General features: G+C 39.6%; 1 protein-coding gene across 11 annotated transcripts in view; it reads right to left on the reverse strand.

Moving 5' to 3' along the window:
• L3MBTL3 (L3MBTL histone methyl-lysine binding protein 3) overlaps window positions 1-18,899 on the reverse strand; it is a 120,745-nt gene that overhangs the window by 21,423 nt on the left and 80,423 nt on the right. For 10 of the 11 annotated variants that reach the window (XM_027086643.1, XM_027086679.1, XM_027086689.1 and 7 more), the window contains 2 exons: window positions 17,986-18,088; window positions 10,171-10,320 (listed from right to left, as the gene is read on the reverse strand). In XM_027086643.1, the coding sequence (XP_026942444.1) occupies window positions 10,171-10,320; window positions 17,986-18,088 (253 nt within the window). The remainder of the gene's footprint in view (window positions 1-10,170; window positions 10,321-17,985; window positions 18,089-18,899) is intronic. The other variant, XM_027086729.1, reaches the window with a different exon arrangement.

Here is an 18,899-nt window from a genome sequence, read left to right on the forward strand (position 1 = left end):
CCAGAAATGTGGAAACAGTATTAATAAGAAGTAATAATAAGAAAACAATATACTTAAGAACATATTATGCACCAAAGATTGGCCGAGTTCTTTACATGTCCATTATTTCATAACAATCACTGAAAGAAGGTTCTGTTGTTATATCCACTGAAACTTAAAGAGGTTAATCCCAAATTTTCAGGGCAAGTATAGCACCAGGTCTTACTCACACCAAAATCTATAATTAGATTTAATTATTATTTGTTTTTTTACCCTTGTGTTTTTCCAGAATACAGTACCATATCCTTGTTACATGCAGTTAAAGGGAACTGGCCTTCTGGTGTCATAATCTTATTTTCAAACCGTCTTTTATTGATAAGGTCAGGAATGAGGAATCTGACTCACTAATATTCTTACTTGTTTTATATTTTATTTAAAATAAAAGTCACTTTCTCAACTGGGCAACCAATATTTCTCTCACCTATAAGGTTAGAAATTTCACTGCTAATTCTCACTGAATAGGTACTGTGATTAATTTCTCTGTGCAAAAATGAAATGCTTTATCTAGGATATCGACTTCCCAAGCAAAAAGTTATTCTAGCTGCACAGTCTTCCAATTATAAACAAAACACGTTTATATCACAATGTCAAAACTCTGTGATAATATTGTAACACTCTGGAACAGAGTGCAAGATATGCTTGTTGACAGATTTTTTTTTTTTTAATGACAAGCAAAAATATTTTTGTTGTATTTTAATATGACAATTTTCCTCTACTTTAAAACTCCTTTATCTTCTCCTCTTGATCGACATTTTTCATTACCAACAATTTTGTTTAGGAAGGGAATACAAGCTGATTAGGCACAGGGGAGTGTATCGTAACATGGAGAAAGCAGCCCAGCAGTGGTGACGCTGATGGTCTTTGAAAGTGAAGAGTCCTGGTTCAAATTTCAGCTCTGCTACTTACAAGTTCTATATGACCTTCAGCAAGTTACTGAACTTCCCTAATCCTCAGCTGCATCTTCTGTAAAACAAGGATAATAAATCCTTTACCTCACAGGCTTTTTGAGGACTGAATAAAACGATGTATAGGAAGTGCTTAGCATACAGCCAGATACATAAGTAGGAGCATGATAAGTGGCAGCTATTACTATTTAAGAATTACTTATATTTTAGGATAAAATTATCTACTGACACCTATTTTCTTTAAGTAACCTGTTCCCCTCAAGTTTTAAAACAGCCTTTAGAGTAATGGTTATGAGCCAGCCTACAGTCAGACTGCCTAGGCTGCTACTTACTAGCTGTGTAACCTGTAACCGAGAGAGGTCTGTCTGCTGAATGGGGATGTAATAATAACGCCTACCCCACATAGGCATTATGAGGGTTAAATGATCTAAACATAGCTAAAAGCACCTAGAAGAGTGTCTGGAACACAGCAATTTCTCTTGGGATTTTAGAATGTTCAACAACCAATTTATTTCAGCATTTCTTTAGCCTGAACTGAAATATGATCATAACTAAAATCTTACTCAACAATACTCTTTAGGCTTTTAATTAAGACAGTGGAATACACTCAAATGGAAAAATGTTTTCTTTTTGAGTCAGCATTCTCTTTTTCTGTGTAATTATGTGTCATGCTTTAGATGTCTTCCTATCTTACTCAAATGAGATTTGTGGTAAATATTAGTGAAACAAACATTAGAAGAGTAAATACATAATAACAGGATCGCATTTGAATGCCAACAGCTGTTTCTTCAATTTTATTTTTCATTTAAAAACAATCCCTAGCCCGTTATGTTTCAATCAGTCATCAGTTTGTTAAAAATAATATTGAAACAATATGAAACAATTCTTTTGCTTCAGTTCAGGGATTTCAGCCAGCTCTCTGACTCCAGCATGAGTTTGGCTTGGCTCGTACCTTAAAACCTCCCAATCCTTCTCTTTCCAGAAGAGCTTATTCTAGTCTCACAGGGGCTTTGTCAGAGCTGCAGAGTACCTGTACTCCCCAGGAACAAGTGGGGACACAGTGAATGTACAGAGAGCTATAAAAAATGTAGGGTTTCCTATTTCGAATGTTAAAATGATGTCTCTTTGCATGCCCCCAGCATTTTGAAAAAAAAATTTTGGGCTGAGGTCACTCACAGGTAAAAAATCAGAGAATGGGAATCTCAAGGTTGTATGTTAGAGGTACTGTAAAAGAGAACCTGAATTGTCTCCAAAATGCCCCCTACAAATAAAGAGAAGACTGTGCTTTATGGCTCCAGGATAAGGAGGTCACCATCTTCAAAGGGATTCGGAAAAGATGGCAAATAGAACCAGTGCAATTAAAACTTCCATGTCTACAGGTAACATTCGAATAAAGAGTTTTTATAATTAAATCCCTTTTGAGACTATACATGAACAATAGTTTTAATAGAGTTTTCATAAACACAGCCCAGGAGAGATAAGCATAGTTTACTATTTATCTAATGACTACAAATAAAACATTTTGATTAATAAGGCTATTAAATTAAAATTTAGCATAAGGAACATATGTTAGTGAAGAAAGGGATATAATGAGTAAGTAAATAATAGTGGATGTTATCAAGATGCCAAGGAAACTCCCCAGTAAAATGAATTCATCAATTAATTAATCAGTTCTCTTATAAAATGAAAAGCCCTAACCAATAAGGTGAGATCTGGGACATAAAGATCATGTAGCATAAGAAGAGCAGGACTGCACTGCTTTCACGCTGCTGTCATAGGAAAAAGAACAGATATCACTGCTTTTCTACTATTTATAAAAGAGTCTCCTGAGTCAAGAATAAGTGCTATTCAAGGAGAGAAAATCAGACTCTGTTACAATATTGTTCTAACAACTTCCCGGGCATCAACAGTAACACAGTCATCTCTTCCTTACACTCTGAATGGTTGCCTTGTGTCACAGCCGTTGGCATCAGGACTGTGAGTGTTTTAACCAAAACCCAGCTTCTCCCTGGTGCACACAAACAACTACATAGATTTGACTCAGATTCCCAAGAACTGGAATATTTGAAAATTTCCACAGCTCCTAATCCATATCTGGCAGCCCATCAACAAAAGGGGGAAAGAGGCTTTACAATAGGCAGGGAATGACCATCATTAAAGGAACTTTCTGAGGGTCAACATCAAGCCCTCAGGACCAGAAAACCTTAGGAAGCAAAACAAAGTTTCTGAAGAGTCCTAATTAACTTTTGTAATCTTTTAGAACTTCTGGCTCTAAATTAATTTTATACTACTAGATTTTACAGTTTTGCAAATAAAGAGATGTATATATGCTTATAGTTCCATATTTTATGTTAGCCTGTATTCCCATCTGTTTCACAGGGCCCTTCTCATGGGGTACAGATGGGCAAATCTGATTCATCCTAAATATATGAATTAGATTGAAGCTGCAATTCCTGTAACTGCTCCATGTAATTCTGAGAGTACAAACACTAGACCTACAACTTGAAAAGCTGTAGGTTTTAATGGCCTATAAAGAACTGAATTGAATTTTGTCATTGGATATAGGTTAGTAATCACCTTTGCCTTGCAAGGTAATACAAGCATTAGCAGGTATTTTAAAAATGCTTTATTGTACTTCTGTGGTTAGCCCTAAGCAGGCATAAACAACATGGAACCTTAAAACATTATGTGGTTTTTAATAGCGATAGCACCTAATTTAGAAACACAATTACAAGCACCTCTAGAATATATTTCATGAGTATAAGACTATGTGGGATAGACGCTGATGTTCTCTATTTGGTAACACATTGTGAACTATTACTCTGCAAAAGGGTCTTTATATTCAGTAATGATTCTCAAGGCCTGGTTTATAGATCACTTGCATCCAATCACCTGGGGATGCTTGTTAAAAATGAACTGGGATGCAGCTTACATTTTCTGAATCAGTATCTCTGGAGATGGTACCTCCAAGGTTGGATTTTAACAAGCATCTGATACTTCTGATGCAACACAACGTTTGAAACCCACAGGTTTTATACAGATATACAGAGAAAAATAAACTTTCTTTTACTCAGCTGTAGACACATAGAGACTTAAGGTTATTGGTCCCCAAGAAAAGCTCCTCCACTGATTGGCAGAGCCCAGACTAACCACCTTGCTGCCAGCAGCACGGCAAGGGCAGAGATGAGCTGCTGCTCTCCCAAGTAAGAACATCTCACTGAAAGCTCTAGATGCGGCACAGACACTTCTTATGCGTCTGATGAATGAATGGATAACTGGGAGAGGATTACATCCTCACATTTCTATCTAAATACACACTGGGAATTCATTCATCAGCTGACCACCCATCTGACAAGTCTCTGTAGGAAAATAGACCCAAACATTCAGCACACCCACAAAAGGACTCAAGGTAGAGCCCTCTTCATGTGAGGCAGAGCTTCCCAGCTAGGATGCCCTGACCCTTGGGTACCAGTGCTCTGAGATACTGTTGCCTGTGGCCCCAGCTCTTGACAGCCAGAGGCAGCCCTCTGTGTCATACAAATGTGGTCATTTCCGCAGTACCATTTTCTACGTGGGCAGGTAGTTAAACAACAGTTTGGGAAACACTGCCCTAATTTATACAAGTGTAGGTATGTGTTTGGGGGATTTACCTCTTAGATATCCAGTGTGGGGATTTTACAAAGTTGAGAAAGTAGGAAGTTGTACTGGAATAAAAAGAAGGTTATGAAGCAGTTGCCTCTTAGGCTATGTCACTGATAACATCTCCTTTGAAGGCTGGTGGGTGATTCATGGTGGCCTTCCAACCTCACTGAGTGCCAGGTAGTGTGCTCGGTGCTGAGGGCGTCTCAGAATCACAGAAGACGTGGCCTCTGCCCTCATGGAGCTTATCATCGAGCAAAGTACACAGACTCAGAGAAAGTATTTACACAGAAGTGTCAGTTGTGTTGGGATGTGTGACACAAAAGCGCATAATAATGAGGAATCTGACCCACAGTCTGGAGGATCAGATAAAGCTTCCCTAAGGAAACGGGAGTTAACCTGAAGCCTGAGAGGTAAGAGACTCGCTAGGAAAGTGTAGGAATGGGGGTTCGAGGTAGAGACAAAAGAATGTTTGAGGACCAAGGTGGCTAAAGCATTAAGTTTAAAAACAGCCTAGCAGAGGGCTTCCCTGGTGGCGCAGTGGTTGAGAGTCCGCCTGCCGATACAGGGGATACGGGTTCGTGCCCCGGTCCGGGAAGATCCCACATGCTGCAGAGCAGCTGGGCCCGTGAGCCATGGCCGCTGAGCCTGCGCATCTGGAGCCTGTGCTCCGCGGCGGGAGAGGCCACAGCAGTGAGAGGCCTGCGTACCGTGAAAAAAAAAACCAAAAACAGCCTAGTAGAGAAAAAGCTGGAGAGTTCGGCAGGGGCCAGATAACACTGGTTTTGTAGGCCATGTTCAGAATTAGGGTCTTAATTCCAAGGGTAATGGGAAGTCGTGGAAAATTTTAAGCAGGAAGATATACTCCCAAGTGAATTTTTTAAATGCAGACTCCTAGGCTCTAGCCTGAAAGATTCTGGTGGCCTGGGCTGGGCCCTGTAATCTGAATTTTAGAGATCTCAGGGAATCAGACGTGGAGTCAGGTTTGGGAAGCATTGCTATGGAACACTGGTTGTCCATGGGTCTATCCCAAGCAGGTGGCCTGTGAACTGGCCCTTAAAATACCATTTATGGTATGGAAAGGACATACATATTCCTTGCATTGTTCATTTATCTGGCCCTATTATGTCTGCTCCTGGATCACAAGCAACGCCAGCATACTTCATTCTGGGGACTGGCTGGCATTTGAAATGGGTGAATGGGCTGGTGCAGCAGACATTGTCAGGGCTTGGCCCGTATCTCCTAGCCACACGCTCCCCCATTCAGTGCACAGCGGCCGACTCCTACCTACCTCTCACCTGCTCTGCCTTCCCACAGGATTTACTGGGGCTCTGACCGCTCTGCCTGCTGTGCGGCAGGGGATGTGCTGGGGAAATTAACTCATCCTTCCTCCCCTGGAAGCCTAGCTCCGTGACCGAAGAGGAACTCGTGTTTTAAAATAGCTCAGCTCCCTCATCCCTATGGTGGGAAAACCTGAGATGTGTGTTTTACACAGCCTCCCACAGTGCCCCCAGCAGGGCTGTGTTCCCGCTGTCCACAGTGGTAGCTGGGGTGACAATGAAGCTTTTACTGGCTGCCTTTCCTTCCCGGTCTCACCTCTCCACTCCCCTAGTGGCGTTTTCCTCACCTCTCAAATAAACCACTTGCCATCAAATCTCTGTCTCAAGGTCTGCTTCTGGGGGTGCAACTGTCTCTTGCTGTGCCAAATGCCTTTTTTTTTTTTTTAAAAAAAAGTAGAGTCTGGCAACCAATTTTTAGCAAGTTATTAAGAAGGATGCAAAGAAAATGTGTTAAAACATGACTGGGAAATTCCATCTACGTGAGCAATGATTATGGAAAAAGAGGAGAGACCGTAATCTGACATTATGAGAATCATCTTGTTTGAGTACTCTCTACTCAAAGTTTAACCTAGGAATATTAAAAAAAAAAAATGGGCCAGCCTTACTTTGCTCCTCTGAAATAAATATTGTGAAACAAATAAGCAACCTATTCCTCTTGCAACGGCACTAATAAAAACTAACATTTATTGAGGGCTTATTGCTTATCAGTCACTGTTCTCAGAGCTTTGCACAGCTCACGATTTCATTCTTAAGTCCAGGTGAAAGAATCAGTGATCAAAAAATTTTATGTTTGCTATACACACTACTATATATAAAATAGATAACTAATAACGACCTACTGTACAGCACAGGGAACTCTACTCAATACTCTGAAATGGCCTATATGGGAAAAGAATCTAAAAAAGAGTGGATCTAGGTATAACTAATTCACTTTGCTGTACACCTGAAACTAACACAACATTGTAAATCAACTATACTTCAATAAAAAACTTTTTTTAATTTTAAAAAGGGAAAAAGTAATTAAATATGTTCATACAGATTCACTTAAAGCAAAGAAGCCAGATGACTGCAACTCTATTAATTCTACATTAAACCATCCTCAAGCCGTAAGATGAGGCTTCTTTGTTAACAACCTTTCATTTGTTAACATCTGCTGTGCTGCTACCCCATGATCATTTATATCTAAAATGCCACGTATCATTTTGATTGTTGTTGAGAACTAGTGACTGCCTGGAGAAGAAAAAAAATAAAATAATCTGAAGCCAATGTTTTAAAATTTAAAAGAATAAAATCTGTATTTAGAAAAGTAAATAAATCCATGTTATTTTGGCTATTTTGGAAATGTTGTTCTTATGCATAATGAAGTGCTTAGATTGAAATATCATGATGTCTGTAATCATTTCTTAAAAATACTTAGCATAAAAAGTAAAGCAAAAAAAAATCTCGGTCAAAAATGTTCACCTTAAAAAGTCTGGGATCATTAAGGGATTGTCTCCCTCATGTTTCCTTCGACAACGTATAACTAATCAAATCTCTCCGGTTACTACTAGCCTCCAAATAAATAAATAAGTGAGTCAGAATAAATAAATAAAATAAAAATAGTTAACCTGGGAAGTTGAAGACGAGAAGAAATCTGAACAAAGTCTTCAAAACCATGAATAACATAACGCTCATTTACCAAATCCTGGTACCCCTGAAGCAATTTAACTTTAACACAAATAAGTGTAAATATTAATTCACAGAGAAGTAATGGCAAGTTAAAATTCACTGAATCAAAAGACAGTATGGGCTAAAAATCTATGTAAAAATTATTTAGATATCAAACATGTGCCATGGATTATGATAGAAACCTTAAAATCTCTAAGACTGTCTCCTTCATGACGGGTGATGACGTGAAGAACCATGCTCACATCCTCACAGAAGACAGATCCCTGGAATCATTAGAGCCACTATAAACGTCACTCTTTTCTAGAGATCAGACTTGTGGTTACCAGAGGCAGGGGATGGGGGAGAGGGAATTGGAGGAAGGCAGTTAAAAGGTACAAACTTCTGGTTATAAAATAAATAAGTCCTAAAGATGTACAGCATGATGACTACAGTTAACACTACTGGATGGTATATTTGAAAGCTGCTAAGAAAGTAGATTCTAAAAGTTCTCATCACAAGGAAAAAAACATTTTTTTCTTTTTTTCTGGATGTACGTGAGGTGATGGATGTTCATTTACTGTGGTAATCATTTCACAATATACGTAAGCCAAGTGATTATGTTGTACACCTTAAACTTATACAGTGCTATATGTCAATTATATCTCAATAAAACTGAAAGAAAAAAATTACTCTTTTCTTAAAAATATTTTGAGTTAAAAAGGACCACAAAAATCATCTAAACCAACTAGGTCTTTCTGCTGTGAGGAAATTGGACCCAGGTATCCAGCCCAGAGCCCAGAAAGTTACTGAAAAGCCTGTGAGATGAAACTGCTAGCCCTTCAGAGTATCCTGTTAAAATTGTAAACAATATCTCAGCTTTTGAAATCTAAACTTCAGATATTCTTACCTCCTTGTGAGTCAATGAACTCTGTTTCTGCAATTATTACTATGTGAATTAGTACTTTATTTGTCTTAAAGTAAATTTCCTCAAGTGATATGCCATCATTACAGGGCACTGAGTTGGGTAAATGAATTTATGTTACATTAGTCATGGTTTTAAGGATTAAAAACAAATCATCAGGGACTTCCCTGGTGGCGCAGTGGTTAAGAATCCGCCTGCCAATGCAGGGGACACGGGTTCGATCCCTGGTCTGGGAAGATCCCACATGCCATGGAGCAACTAAGCCCGTGCGCCACAACCGGAGCCTGCGCTCTAGAGCCCTTGAGCCACAACTACTGAAGCCCACGCGCCTAGAGCCCGTGCTCCATAACAAGAGAAGCCACCGCAATGAGAAGCCCATGCACCCCAATGAAGAGTAGCCCCCGCTCGCCACGACTAGAGAAAGCCCTTGCACAGCAACGAAGAACCAACACAGCCAAAAAAAAAAAAAAAAAAAACCACTGTTGTTGATAATTAAAGAAGTTACAGCTCTCCCCGATCCATAGGGCGAAACTGCTTTTCTCTAAGGATTTTGATACTTTAAGTGCCATTACTCCAATAACACTGCTGTGAGCTGAGAATAAGATTTAAAAAAAATTTTTTTTAATTAATTAATTTTTGGCTGTGTTGGGTCTTCATTGTTGTGCGCGAGCTTTTTTCTCTAGTTGCGGCAAGCAGGGGCTACTCTTTGTTGTGGTGCATGTGCTTCTCATTGCGGTGGTTCCTCTTGTGGAGCACGGGCTCTAGGGTGTGCGGGCTTCAGTAGTTGCAGCACACGGGCTCAATAGTGTGGCTCGAGGACTCTAGAGCGCAGGCTCAGTAGTTGTGGTGCACGTGCTTAGCTGCTCCGTGGCATGTGGGATCTTCCCGGACCAGGGATTGAACCCATGTTCCCTGCATTGGCAGGTGGATTCTTAACCACTGGGCCACCAGGGAAGTCCAAGAATCAGATTTATTAATTCAAATGTTCACTTGGTTCATCCATGAGAACAAAAGTTACAAAATATTAATCAAAGAACTACAGTGTCTTAGATTTTAAAAACTCTCCATAAAAGAAAGCCCCAAAACCTAAGGATCATCTTTCTATTAATGCTTTCTTTTAGTAATATCTTTAGTTAATATAAAGGCAGAGACCATTTACTTAAAACATCAAACAAAACTTGGTTCTTTACCTAATAATCCACGGAGGTTAAAACATTCCAACTCAACTCTACAAGTGATATCAAAACCAAATGACTGGGCATACAGTACAACAAATATCCTAATCATTAAATGAAATAATGTAGATGCAAGTACTTGGCATATAATGAACACTAAAAAGAAATAATGTCCATTTTTCACAGGGAATCTACCATCTTCTTTGTAAAGGATGCTTTTATACAAATATTGATCCGTTCATTCAGAGTATGAATTGGCATGAAATAAAAAGGGGATTTCCAAACTTCTAACATCAAGCAAGTTCAACTAAAAGATGAACAAGTAATACGATATCCTGCCTGATTTGGACATACTTTTATAAGTACCATCGGCCTCACGTTAAGTCAGGTGCATTTTCAATAATGTACTAGAAGACATCACTACAGAACATAAATCACCTAAGGAAAAAAAATCTTCCAACTACAGTACCTCTAAATAACGCTAATATTTCCACTTTAATTACCTGGTTTCAGGAGAAGAAGAGATTTCATTTGAGTCTGCCCTTTTACTTCTTGGAAATGATGGACTAGCCGCAGGCATCTCACCACTTAAGCGGTCTGGGAAAATTCGGTCTTTATTCAAATTGATTTCTGAATAGGGACAGGTGGCAGCACTAAAACATTAAAATTTTAAAAAAACGAAAGAAAAGAACACTCCTGTTAGAGTATAATTACTTCTTCCAATTAAAATGACAAGCTAAAAATATAAAATGCAAAAATTTAACTGGATATATATATTTACATAGATTAAACATACAATATGAAATATTTTATCTTTAAAACATAATTTAAGGGCTTCCCTGGTGGCGCAGTGGTTGAGAATCTGCCTGCCAATGCAGGGGACACAGGTTCAAGCCCTGGTCTGGGAAGATCCCACATGCCGCGGAGCAACTAGGCCCATGAGCCACAACTACTGAGCCTGCGCGTCTGGAGCCTGTGCTCCATAACAAGAGAGGCCGTGATAGTGAGAGGCCCGCGCACCGCAATGAAGAGTGGGCCCCGCTTGCCGCAACTAGAGAAAGCCCTTGAACAGAAACGAAGACCCAACACAGCCAAAAATAAATTAATTAAAACAAACAAACAAACAAACATAATTTAAGTATATTCTGATAGAAAATATGTCTTTGCATTAGATTTTTAAATGCAGTCTTTGGAAGTGTGCGATGGTCACCGAAGGACTCCCTCCTGTGTTGTCCAAGGGCAGGGCCTGTGCATATCTCTAGGAACCATCAGCCCAAGAGAGAAATGCTTAACATAGAAGGGTGGGTGACAGAGGTGGGACAGAGACAGAGTGATTGACAGATGGAGCAGATCCCTTCCTAAAGTGATCTTCCACGCCCAGGGCCATCACAAACTGCTTAATTTCCTTTATAACAGCTGCTACCCTACAAAGGAAGGAGGTTCCCCCCATTTCCTGTCTCCAAGGCCCATATGTATACCTGATATCCTAGGAAAAAAAAATCAATCTGTAGCTATTCCCATCCCTAATATGAAAACGGACCAGAAGCCAACTTGGATAATGACCCATCTAGCTCCCTTCCCTTCTATCTGTGACCACTGGTTCGTCTCTCAGATTCCATGGGGGGATCACTCCTGTTATCCAAGCAAAGGGAATCTAGGTCACTAACTGTTAATTCAGCATTAAGTCAGCATACTCCTGTGCCTGGGCCTCAGCTTTCCAGTCTCCAGAAAAACTGGGCAGCCTGTATCTCAATACATAATCAGCCCCTCCAACTAACTCCCTATCTTGCCCCTTGGTTTTTTTTTGTTTTGTTTTGTTTTTTTGTTGTTTCCTGTTGCGGAGCACAGGCTCCGGACGCGCAGGCTCAGTGGCCATGGCTCACGGGCCCAGCCGCTCTGCGGCATGTGGGATCTTCCTGTACCAGGGCACGAACCCGTGTCCCCTGCATCGGCAGGCGGACTCTCAACCACTGCGCCACCAGGGAAGCCCTGCCCCTTGGTTTTTAGGAAGCCTCCTGAAATCTGGAAATGATTGGGACTTAGGTAAATTATATTAGTGTCTTGCATATTCTTTTCCTCAGGTTAGGTACTATTTGGAATGTTGATAATCACCTAGGGAAAATTTTTAAACACTGACTTTCTGCCCTCTACCAAGAGAATCTGATACATCCTCCTGGGAGGAGAGAAGAGTCTGCAAATGCTCCCAAGTGATTCTGATAATGGTCTATAAAATTTATCACAGATACCTTGTAAGCAAAAGTACAATCTTTATTTTCTTTACTTACATGCTACTTTGATATCTATGCAAAAGAGGAAAGTAAATAACATTTGATCATGTGTTGACATAAATGTATATAATGTTAACCCAACAATAACAAAAACAAAACCAGTGATATTTATGGAGCATTTACTATATATAGAACATCATGCTAAGTATTTTACATTCAGTATTTTACTTGATCTTTACAGTAACCCACAAGGAAGGCTTTTCCTATGACAAACTAAGTTTAAAATGGTTAGATAACTTCACTCTTGAATTATTTCATTCATTTGATCGACAAGTATTTATCAAGTAACTACGATGTGCTAATTACCTTTCTAGCCATGGGAAACACAGTCAAAATGAAAAAGACAAGCTGTCTGCTCTCATGGAGCTGATATTCTAGAAGGGGATGGGCTATACATGATCTACATAAATAAACTGGACAACCCCACATAGTGACAAAAGCCAGAATATAACGTAAGAGAGACTGTGGGGCTGCAGGGGGGGCGGTGAGGAAGGGCCTCTCCGAAGAAGGCATTCCAGGAAATGGGAAGAGTAATACAACACAGGGAAAGCCAGGCATGAGTAAGGGAAAGACAGACCAGCTAGGCTAGAGTGAAGTGATCAAGGGCAGGAGATGGTGTAGAAGCAGGCAGGGAAGTATTATGTAGGTCCTAGCAGGTCATAGTCACCAGTTCATATTTTTATTTTAGGTTCAATGTGTAGCCATTGGAGGACCTTTGAATAAAGAAATGATATGGTTTGATTTACAACTGAGAATAATCACTCAGGATTCTAGATGTGCTCTGCAGCTTTATCCACAACGAGCGGGCACAACTTGGAGGACTCCGTTTTCTCATTTGTAAAATGAAGATGACAACGACAAACATTACCACAGACTGAGCGCGTTACCCGGGCTGCGTGCTTTACTTGCATGACCTCGTCTAACTCCTGGGAAGTCACTCCTATTCTAATGCTCAGTTTATAGATGTTGAAACTGAGGCTTTAAAAAGGGAACTTGCGGGCTTCCCTGGTGGCGCAGTGGTTGAGAGTCCGCCTGCCGATGCAGGGGACACAGGTTCGTGCCCCCGCTCCGGGAAGATCCCACATGCCGCGGAGCGGCTGGGCCCGTGAGCCATGGCCGCTGAGCCTGCGCGTCCGGAGCCTGTGCCCCGCAACGGGAGAGGCCACAACAGTGAGAGGCCCGCGTACCGCAAAAAAAAAAAAAAAAAAAAAAAAGCCTGGGCTGAATCCCAGGTCTGCCACTCTCTGATCCTGGGCACTTTCTCAAGCATTCTAAATCTCTCCTCCCACTTCTGTAAAACAGAGATTAGAACAGTACCAGCTTTACAGAACTGCTGAGAGAATTAAATGAGATAACAGATCTAAGTGCCTCACAAATAGGAAACCACAAAAAAAATCTTGCCTAGGATTATTATTTTAAAAGGAGAAGAGTAACACTTAACCCCTACTGTGTAAAAGACCATCAGCAAAAATAAACAATAGCATTAAAAACTCCTTAATATGCCCCATTTATGGAGGCTCTCTGCTTCCCTCAGGAAAAGCTGACGCTTCCCTCCGAGTGCTACTCATTCATGCCTCTCCAAAAATCTGTTTGTACCACACTGTTCTCCTTAGAAGTAGGGGCCCTCTCCTCTGTACAGCCCATCACCTAACCCAGTATCTGCATACAGCAGACACTCAGTAAGTGTTTGTTCCACGAATGGATGGATGTTGAACGAATATGATGACTCTAGTTTGCAGGTATAAATCCAGAGTTACTAATTTTTTAAAACTCTCCATGGACTTTATAAATATCCTTTAAGGTTGCAGGAAGTACTCTCTGTTTTTTTCTCTTCTTATTTAATTTCACCAAGATAAACCTTACATAGGAAACATTTCCTTCTGAAGGCATTAGGTATGTAGAACATTTAGTTTTATATAACTTTAGTTATCCTTTAATCTCCTCCCATTATGACCTCTCGGTAGGCCAAATGAATGAATCAACAAAGGGAAACACCATGACACAACCAATATTAATGCTGCCTTGCTAGACACAGAATTAAGTCATCTGGCTCCTGAACATCCCTAGAAATGAGAACACCGTATCCACATCCAACTCACTCACTGATTGTTTACATTTCAACATTGAAAAACATCACATTCTTACATTTCATTGTTGAGAACACATTTCTGTTTCTAACACTTCTTAGATCAAATTCAACTATTGTAATTTCTGGAGACTCTAACAACACATGCTAGTCAAAACACAGGCTTTTGCTTACACGTTCATAAAATTGATTATTCGTGCCAAAAGAGCAACTTTCCTTGTTATCTAAGCAAAGAATGCATGTTTTGATTTATGTGGTTTCTCAGTAGATTAATCCAAGCAGAATTTTCTCGTTGTTTTCCTAAGCACAGCATTCTCAGTAAGGACAAAACTAAGCGCCAGTGAAATGAACCTTTTAAAGAACAGCCATGATGCAGCAGCTCATCCACAAGCCTACCAAGGAAATGGGAAACAGGCTGTGACTGGTAAGGATTAATATCCTGCCAGATAAAGAGCTTTGAGTGCTGAAAAGAGAACAGCATATTCAGGGAGACTAAGAAAAGCCAGCTGAGAGGGCTGAAAAGAAGGGAATATAGGACACAGGCAGGAGCTGACACTAGTTCTCTGGATCGCATCCCTGCCCCAGAGTTATATACAGATCTGCCGGTTATGTCTGATACGTGACAAGGAAATGAACACAATGAACACGACTTCTTTATCAATGCATGGCTTCTAAGCCATGAGGTATACTTCTTCCTCTCTCATTCCAGAAAACAATGAGTCATTCTCCACTATGGTTCCAATTATACTGGTAGATTTTTTTTTTTTTTGGATCACATTTCTCCATAACATCTTTCATGATCCTCCCCATAATTTCTCCCGTCATTTAGCAAACACAACACTGCATCTTTGAAAAAAGATTCCAGAGACAGTCACTGAAACTTTGTGAAATGGGTGTGGACCAGGTGAAGGACCCTCAGAGGTCCACAGCACACTTAGGGAAAGGCAGCCTTAATGAATGGCTGCTGCCATCAGGCAGGGGACAGGACTGTTACCACAGACCTCGCTGTGACGGGCAAACCTCTCTGCTCAGACCTACAGCACTCCTAAAGAGATTATGGACATTGTTACAAGGTGGATTTTCTTCCCAGAAGACCAAAAAAAAAAAAAAATTCTTTGTACATTTTTCATTGTACCCCCCAAAACATAATGTCAGTATTCACCCATTTTTAAGATTTTTTTTCCTTCATAATTTGAGCAAATTGCCTTTGGTTCAATGAACATCTTGGGGTTGTACAGTAGAGAGGTACATATGTCAAAGTTTCAATATTAGTTACTATTTTGTATCTTATATTTTAATAAAATTATGTACAGCTTTTATAGGTCCATTAGTCCCTGAGTTCTTTGAAGGCTGGATCTGTGACTAATTCAGGGAGCCATGCCCTGAGAGTCAGTGAGAGGGGGGTGGTCAAGGGCACAGTTAGACTGGACACCATTCCTGGCTCCCCCGTCACCAGCAGTCAAGTAGGCAAGTTAGAAAAACCTCTAGAGTGCCATGGTGGCTTCATCAAAAAAATGGTGGAAATAATAGTTCCGTATTATAGGGTCACTTGAAGGTTATCCAATACATGTAAAACAATTAGTGCAAAGCTCAGAGAGAGTAAATAAATGCTCAATAAATCTTACTAAAAAAAAAACCCACTGCTCAAAAATATTTACTAAATGGAAGAATTTATAGATATATAATGGAAATTTAGCATACTAATGAGTTTTTGGACTTATATACAGTAGTCACTCCCTATCCGTGGTTTTGCTTTCTGTGGTTTCACTTATCTGAGGTCAACCAAGGTACGAAAATATTAAACGAAAAATTCCAAAAATAAACAATTCATAGGTTTTAAACTGTGCGCCATTCTGAGTAGTGTGACGAAATCTCACGCTGTCCTACTCTGACCTGCCAGGGAGCAAATCACCCCTTAGTCCAGTGTATCCCGCCCGTTAGTCACTTAGTAGCCACCTAGGTTATCAGATCCACTGTCGAGGTATCACAGGGCTTGTCACCCTTACTGCACTTAATAACAGCCCAAAGTGCAACAGTAGTGATGCTGGCAATCCAGGTACACCAAAGAGAAGCCGTGAAATGCTTCCTTAGGTGAAAAAGTGACAGTTCTCGACTTCATGAAGAAAGAAAAAAATCATATGCTGAGGTTGCTAAACTCTACAGTAAGAACAAATCTTCTATCTGTGAAATTTTGAAGAAAGAAAAAGAAATTCATGTTAGTACTGCTGTCACACCTCAAACTGCGAAAGTTAGTGTATAATAAGCATTGAGTTAAAATGGAAAAGGCATTAAATTTGTACAATGAGGTATTTAGAGAGAGAGACACCACATTCACATAACTTTTAATATAATATATTGTTGTAATTGTTCTATTTTATTATTATTGTTGCCAATCTCTTACTCTGCCTAATTTATAAATTAAATTTTATCACAGGTATGTATGTATAGGAAAAAACATAGTACATATAGGGTTCGGTACTATCGGAGGTTTCAGGCATCCACTGGGGATCTTGGAACATATCTCCCACAGGGATAAGGGGGGTAAGGGAGATACTACTGTAATGCCTAAAAGTAATCCAGCTGCTTTCACTTGCCAATACTGAATCACTTCTAAGATGCAGTATTTTTATGTCCCTTTAATCATACAGCTTTTGGTTTGCAGTCATACAAGCCATGAAAAGGATTTTTAAATGGATATTTGCAAATGGAATCATTATTCTGTCTATGCGTAGACTTTTACTCTGGAACACACTGAACCCCATAAAAAAACTTGGCAGGGGCTTCCCTGGTGGCGCAGTGGTTGACAGTCCGCTTGCTGGTGCAGGGGACACGGGTTTGTGTCCTGGTCCAGGAAGTTCCCACATGCCGCGGAGCGGCTGGGCCCGTGAGCCATGGCTGCTGAGCCTGCGCGTCCGGAGCCTGTGCTCCGCAACGGGAGAGGCCACAACAATGAGAGGCCCGCGTACCGCAAAAAAAACCACACAAATAAAAACAAAAAAACTTGTCAGGAGTGTTGCAAAAGGAAGATAAGCAGCATTTGAGGCTGCAGAGATTTAAGAAAGAGGAAATTATATAAAGATAAAATAATCACACCAATTTAACAATTCCTATTAATTCTTAGAGGAACAGGTAGTGAAATCTTCAGATTTTTTAAAGACCTAGATTCACAACCTGTATAAACTAGGTAAACAAGGAATCATTATTATTACTGGGCCATCCAATTAACATACAGTTAGAATACTTATACCAACAAATTATTATTCTAATATGTACGTGAATTAGGTGATGCCTCTGTCCTCTAAAAATCCCAGTTAAGTCACAGAAATTTCTTACTATTTCAGTAATATTTTAACGTGTCTACAAAGATTCCAAATTGCCTAAACAATACATCAAATTTCAAATGTACAAATTTGGTTTCTTTCTTTTAAGTTACTTAGATGTGAGAGAAAAATATTGAAAAACTTTATTTTTGACAATGTATTCTGATGTTTGTCTACTTATATTTGTGCCTTTTGTGATCTTTGCTGCTAATCTACAATAATCTCACCTCTTGTTATTCAAATTGTTGAGTCACCCACTCATAGAATATTCTACCAAACAAATACTTTCAACAAGGTCTGCCCCTTCTCATTATTAATAATCAACCCAAAATGACTATCTCAGAAGTTCAGTATCTATAAAACTAATCAGGTTGCCAAGAAAAGCCAAGTACCTAGAGTAAATCTATTTTAAATCATGAACGCATTCTTTCCCAGGCAAATTTAACTACAGATACATGCTTCATTTTTACATGGTCACCATGGTAACCACATTTCATATGGATCTGAATGCAGAATTAGTTAATATCTATTTAGTATACATGGAAATCATTATCTTCCACATACAAGGGACAGGCACCCTCTGACCACATAAGGAATCTCCACCTGAGTGGCAGCACCACATACCTGTGAGGGCCCAGGTGTCTTGCTCTCTTAAAATGGCCAATCCCTTTACATCCTGGGGTTGAGCATCCACTGTGTTCCGAGGCTTCCATTAATTCTAAGGGGCCTATTAAAAAGCCAAAAAAAAAGCAAAAATTTAAGGCTATAAGAGTCAAATGTCTTGGATCAGAATAGGGAAAAAAATCCAATTTTTCAATCAACATGTATAAACAGAAAAAGAAGGTCCTACAAAATTAAAAATATGTCTGAAGTCTCTACTTCTAAAGGTTTTCCCCTAGGACTTTGCTCACACTTCAACAGTGAAATGGTAACCTTTGATCCAACCCTCTTCCAAAATGTCACAAATTCCAGAGATACCGAAATCTAAAATAATGAGATGATTCTGAACATTCTGATCAAGTAAATAACATAATTAATGTATGAATACCTGCACACTGTGAAAACTTCAAAGAATACACCAGAATACAGAAGAACAGTTACAGATCCCCTCAAGCAACTCTCCTCACATTTCATTCCTTTTCCTGACTAATCATGTTAATGTGTAACCTTCCTGGATGTTCCAAGCATTCCCACATGTATCTATATTTGTATATATACATGTATCAAGTTTTTGGTTTTGTTTTATTTTGCCACATAAAAGGCACAACATAGATATGTACGATTCTGAAACATTCTTCTTTGGTCTTTAACTTCACGTCTTATAAATCTTTCCATCTCAATAGTAATATTTTTACGACTGTTGCATTGTAGCTGTAGCATGAGTGCACTATAATTTATTTAACCAATATTTGTTTCCAAGGTTTATTACTTTAAACATACTGTAACCGATACCATGTCTGTGTATTCTGGTGCCCTTATGTAGCTTCTATGTGGCATCCAGAAGTGAAGCCACCAGGTGGGGAAGGCATGTGAAATTT

This window comes from Aethalodelphis obliquidens, unplaced genomic scaffold, assembly GCF_003676395.1.
Source record: "Aethalodelphis obliquidens isolate GAN/ISIS:26980383/991018 unplaced genomic scaffold, ASM367639v1 scaffold3, whole genome shotgun sequence".
In the NCBI taxonomy this organism is placed as follows: domain Eukaryota; kingdom Metazoa; phylum Chordata; class Mammalia; order Artiodactyla; family Delphinidae; genus Aethalodelphis; species Aethalodelphis obliquidens.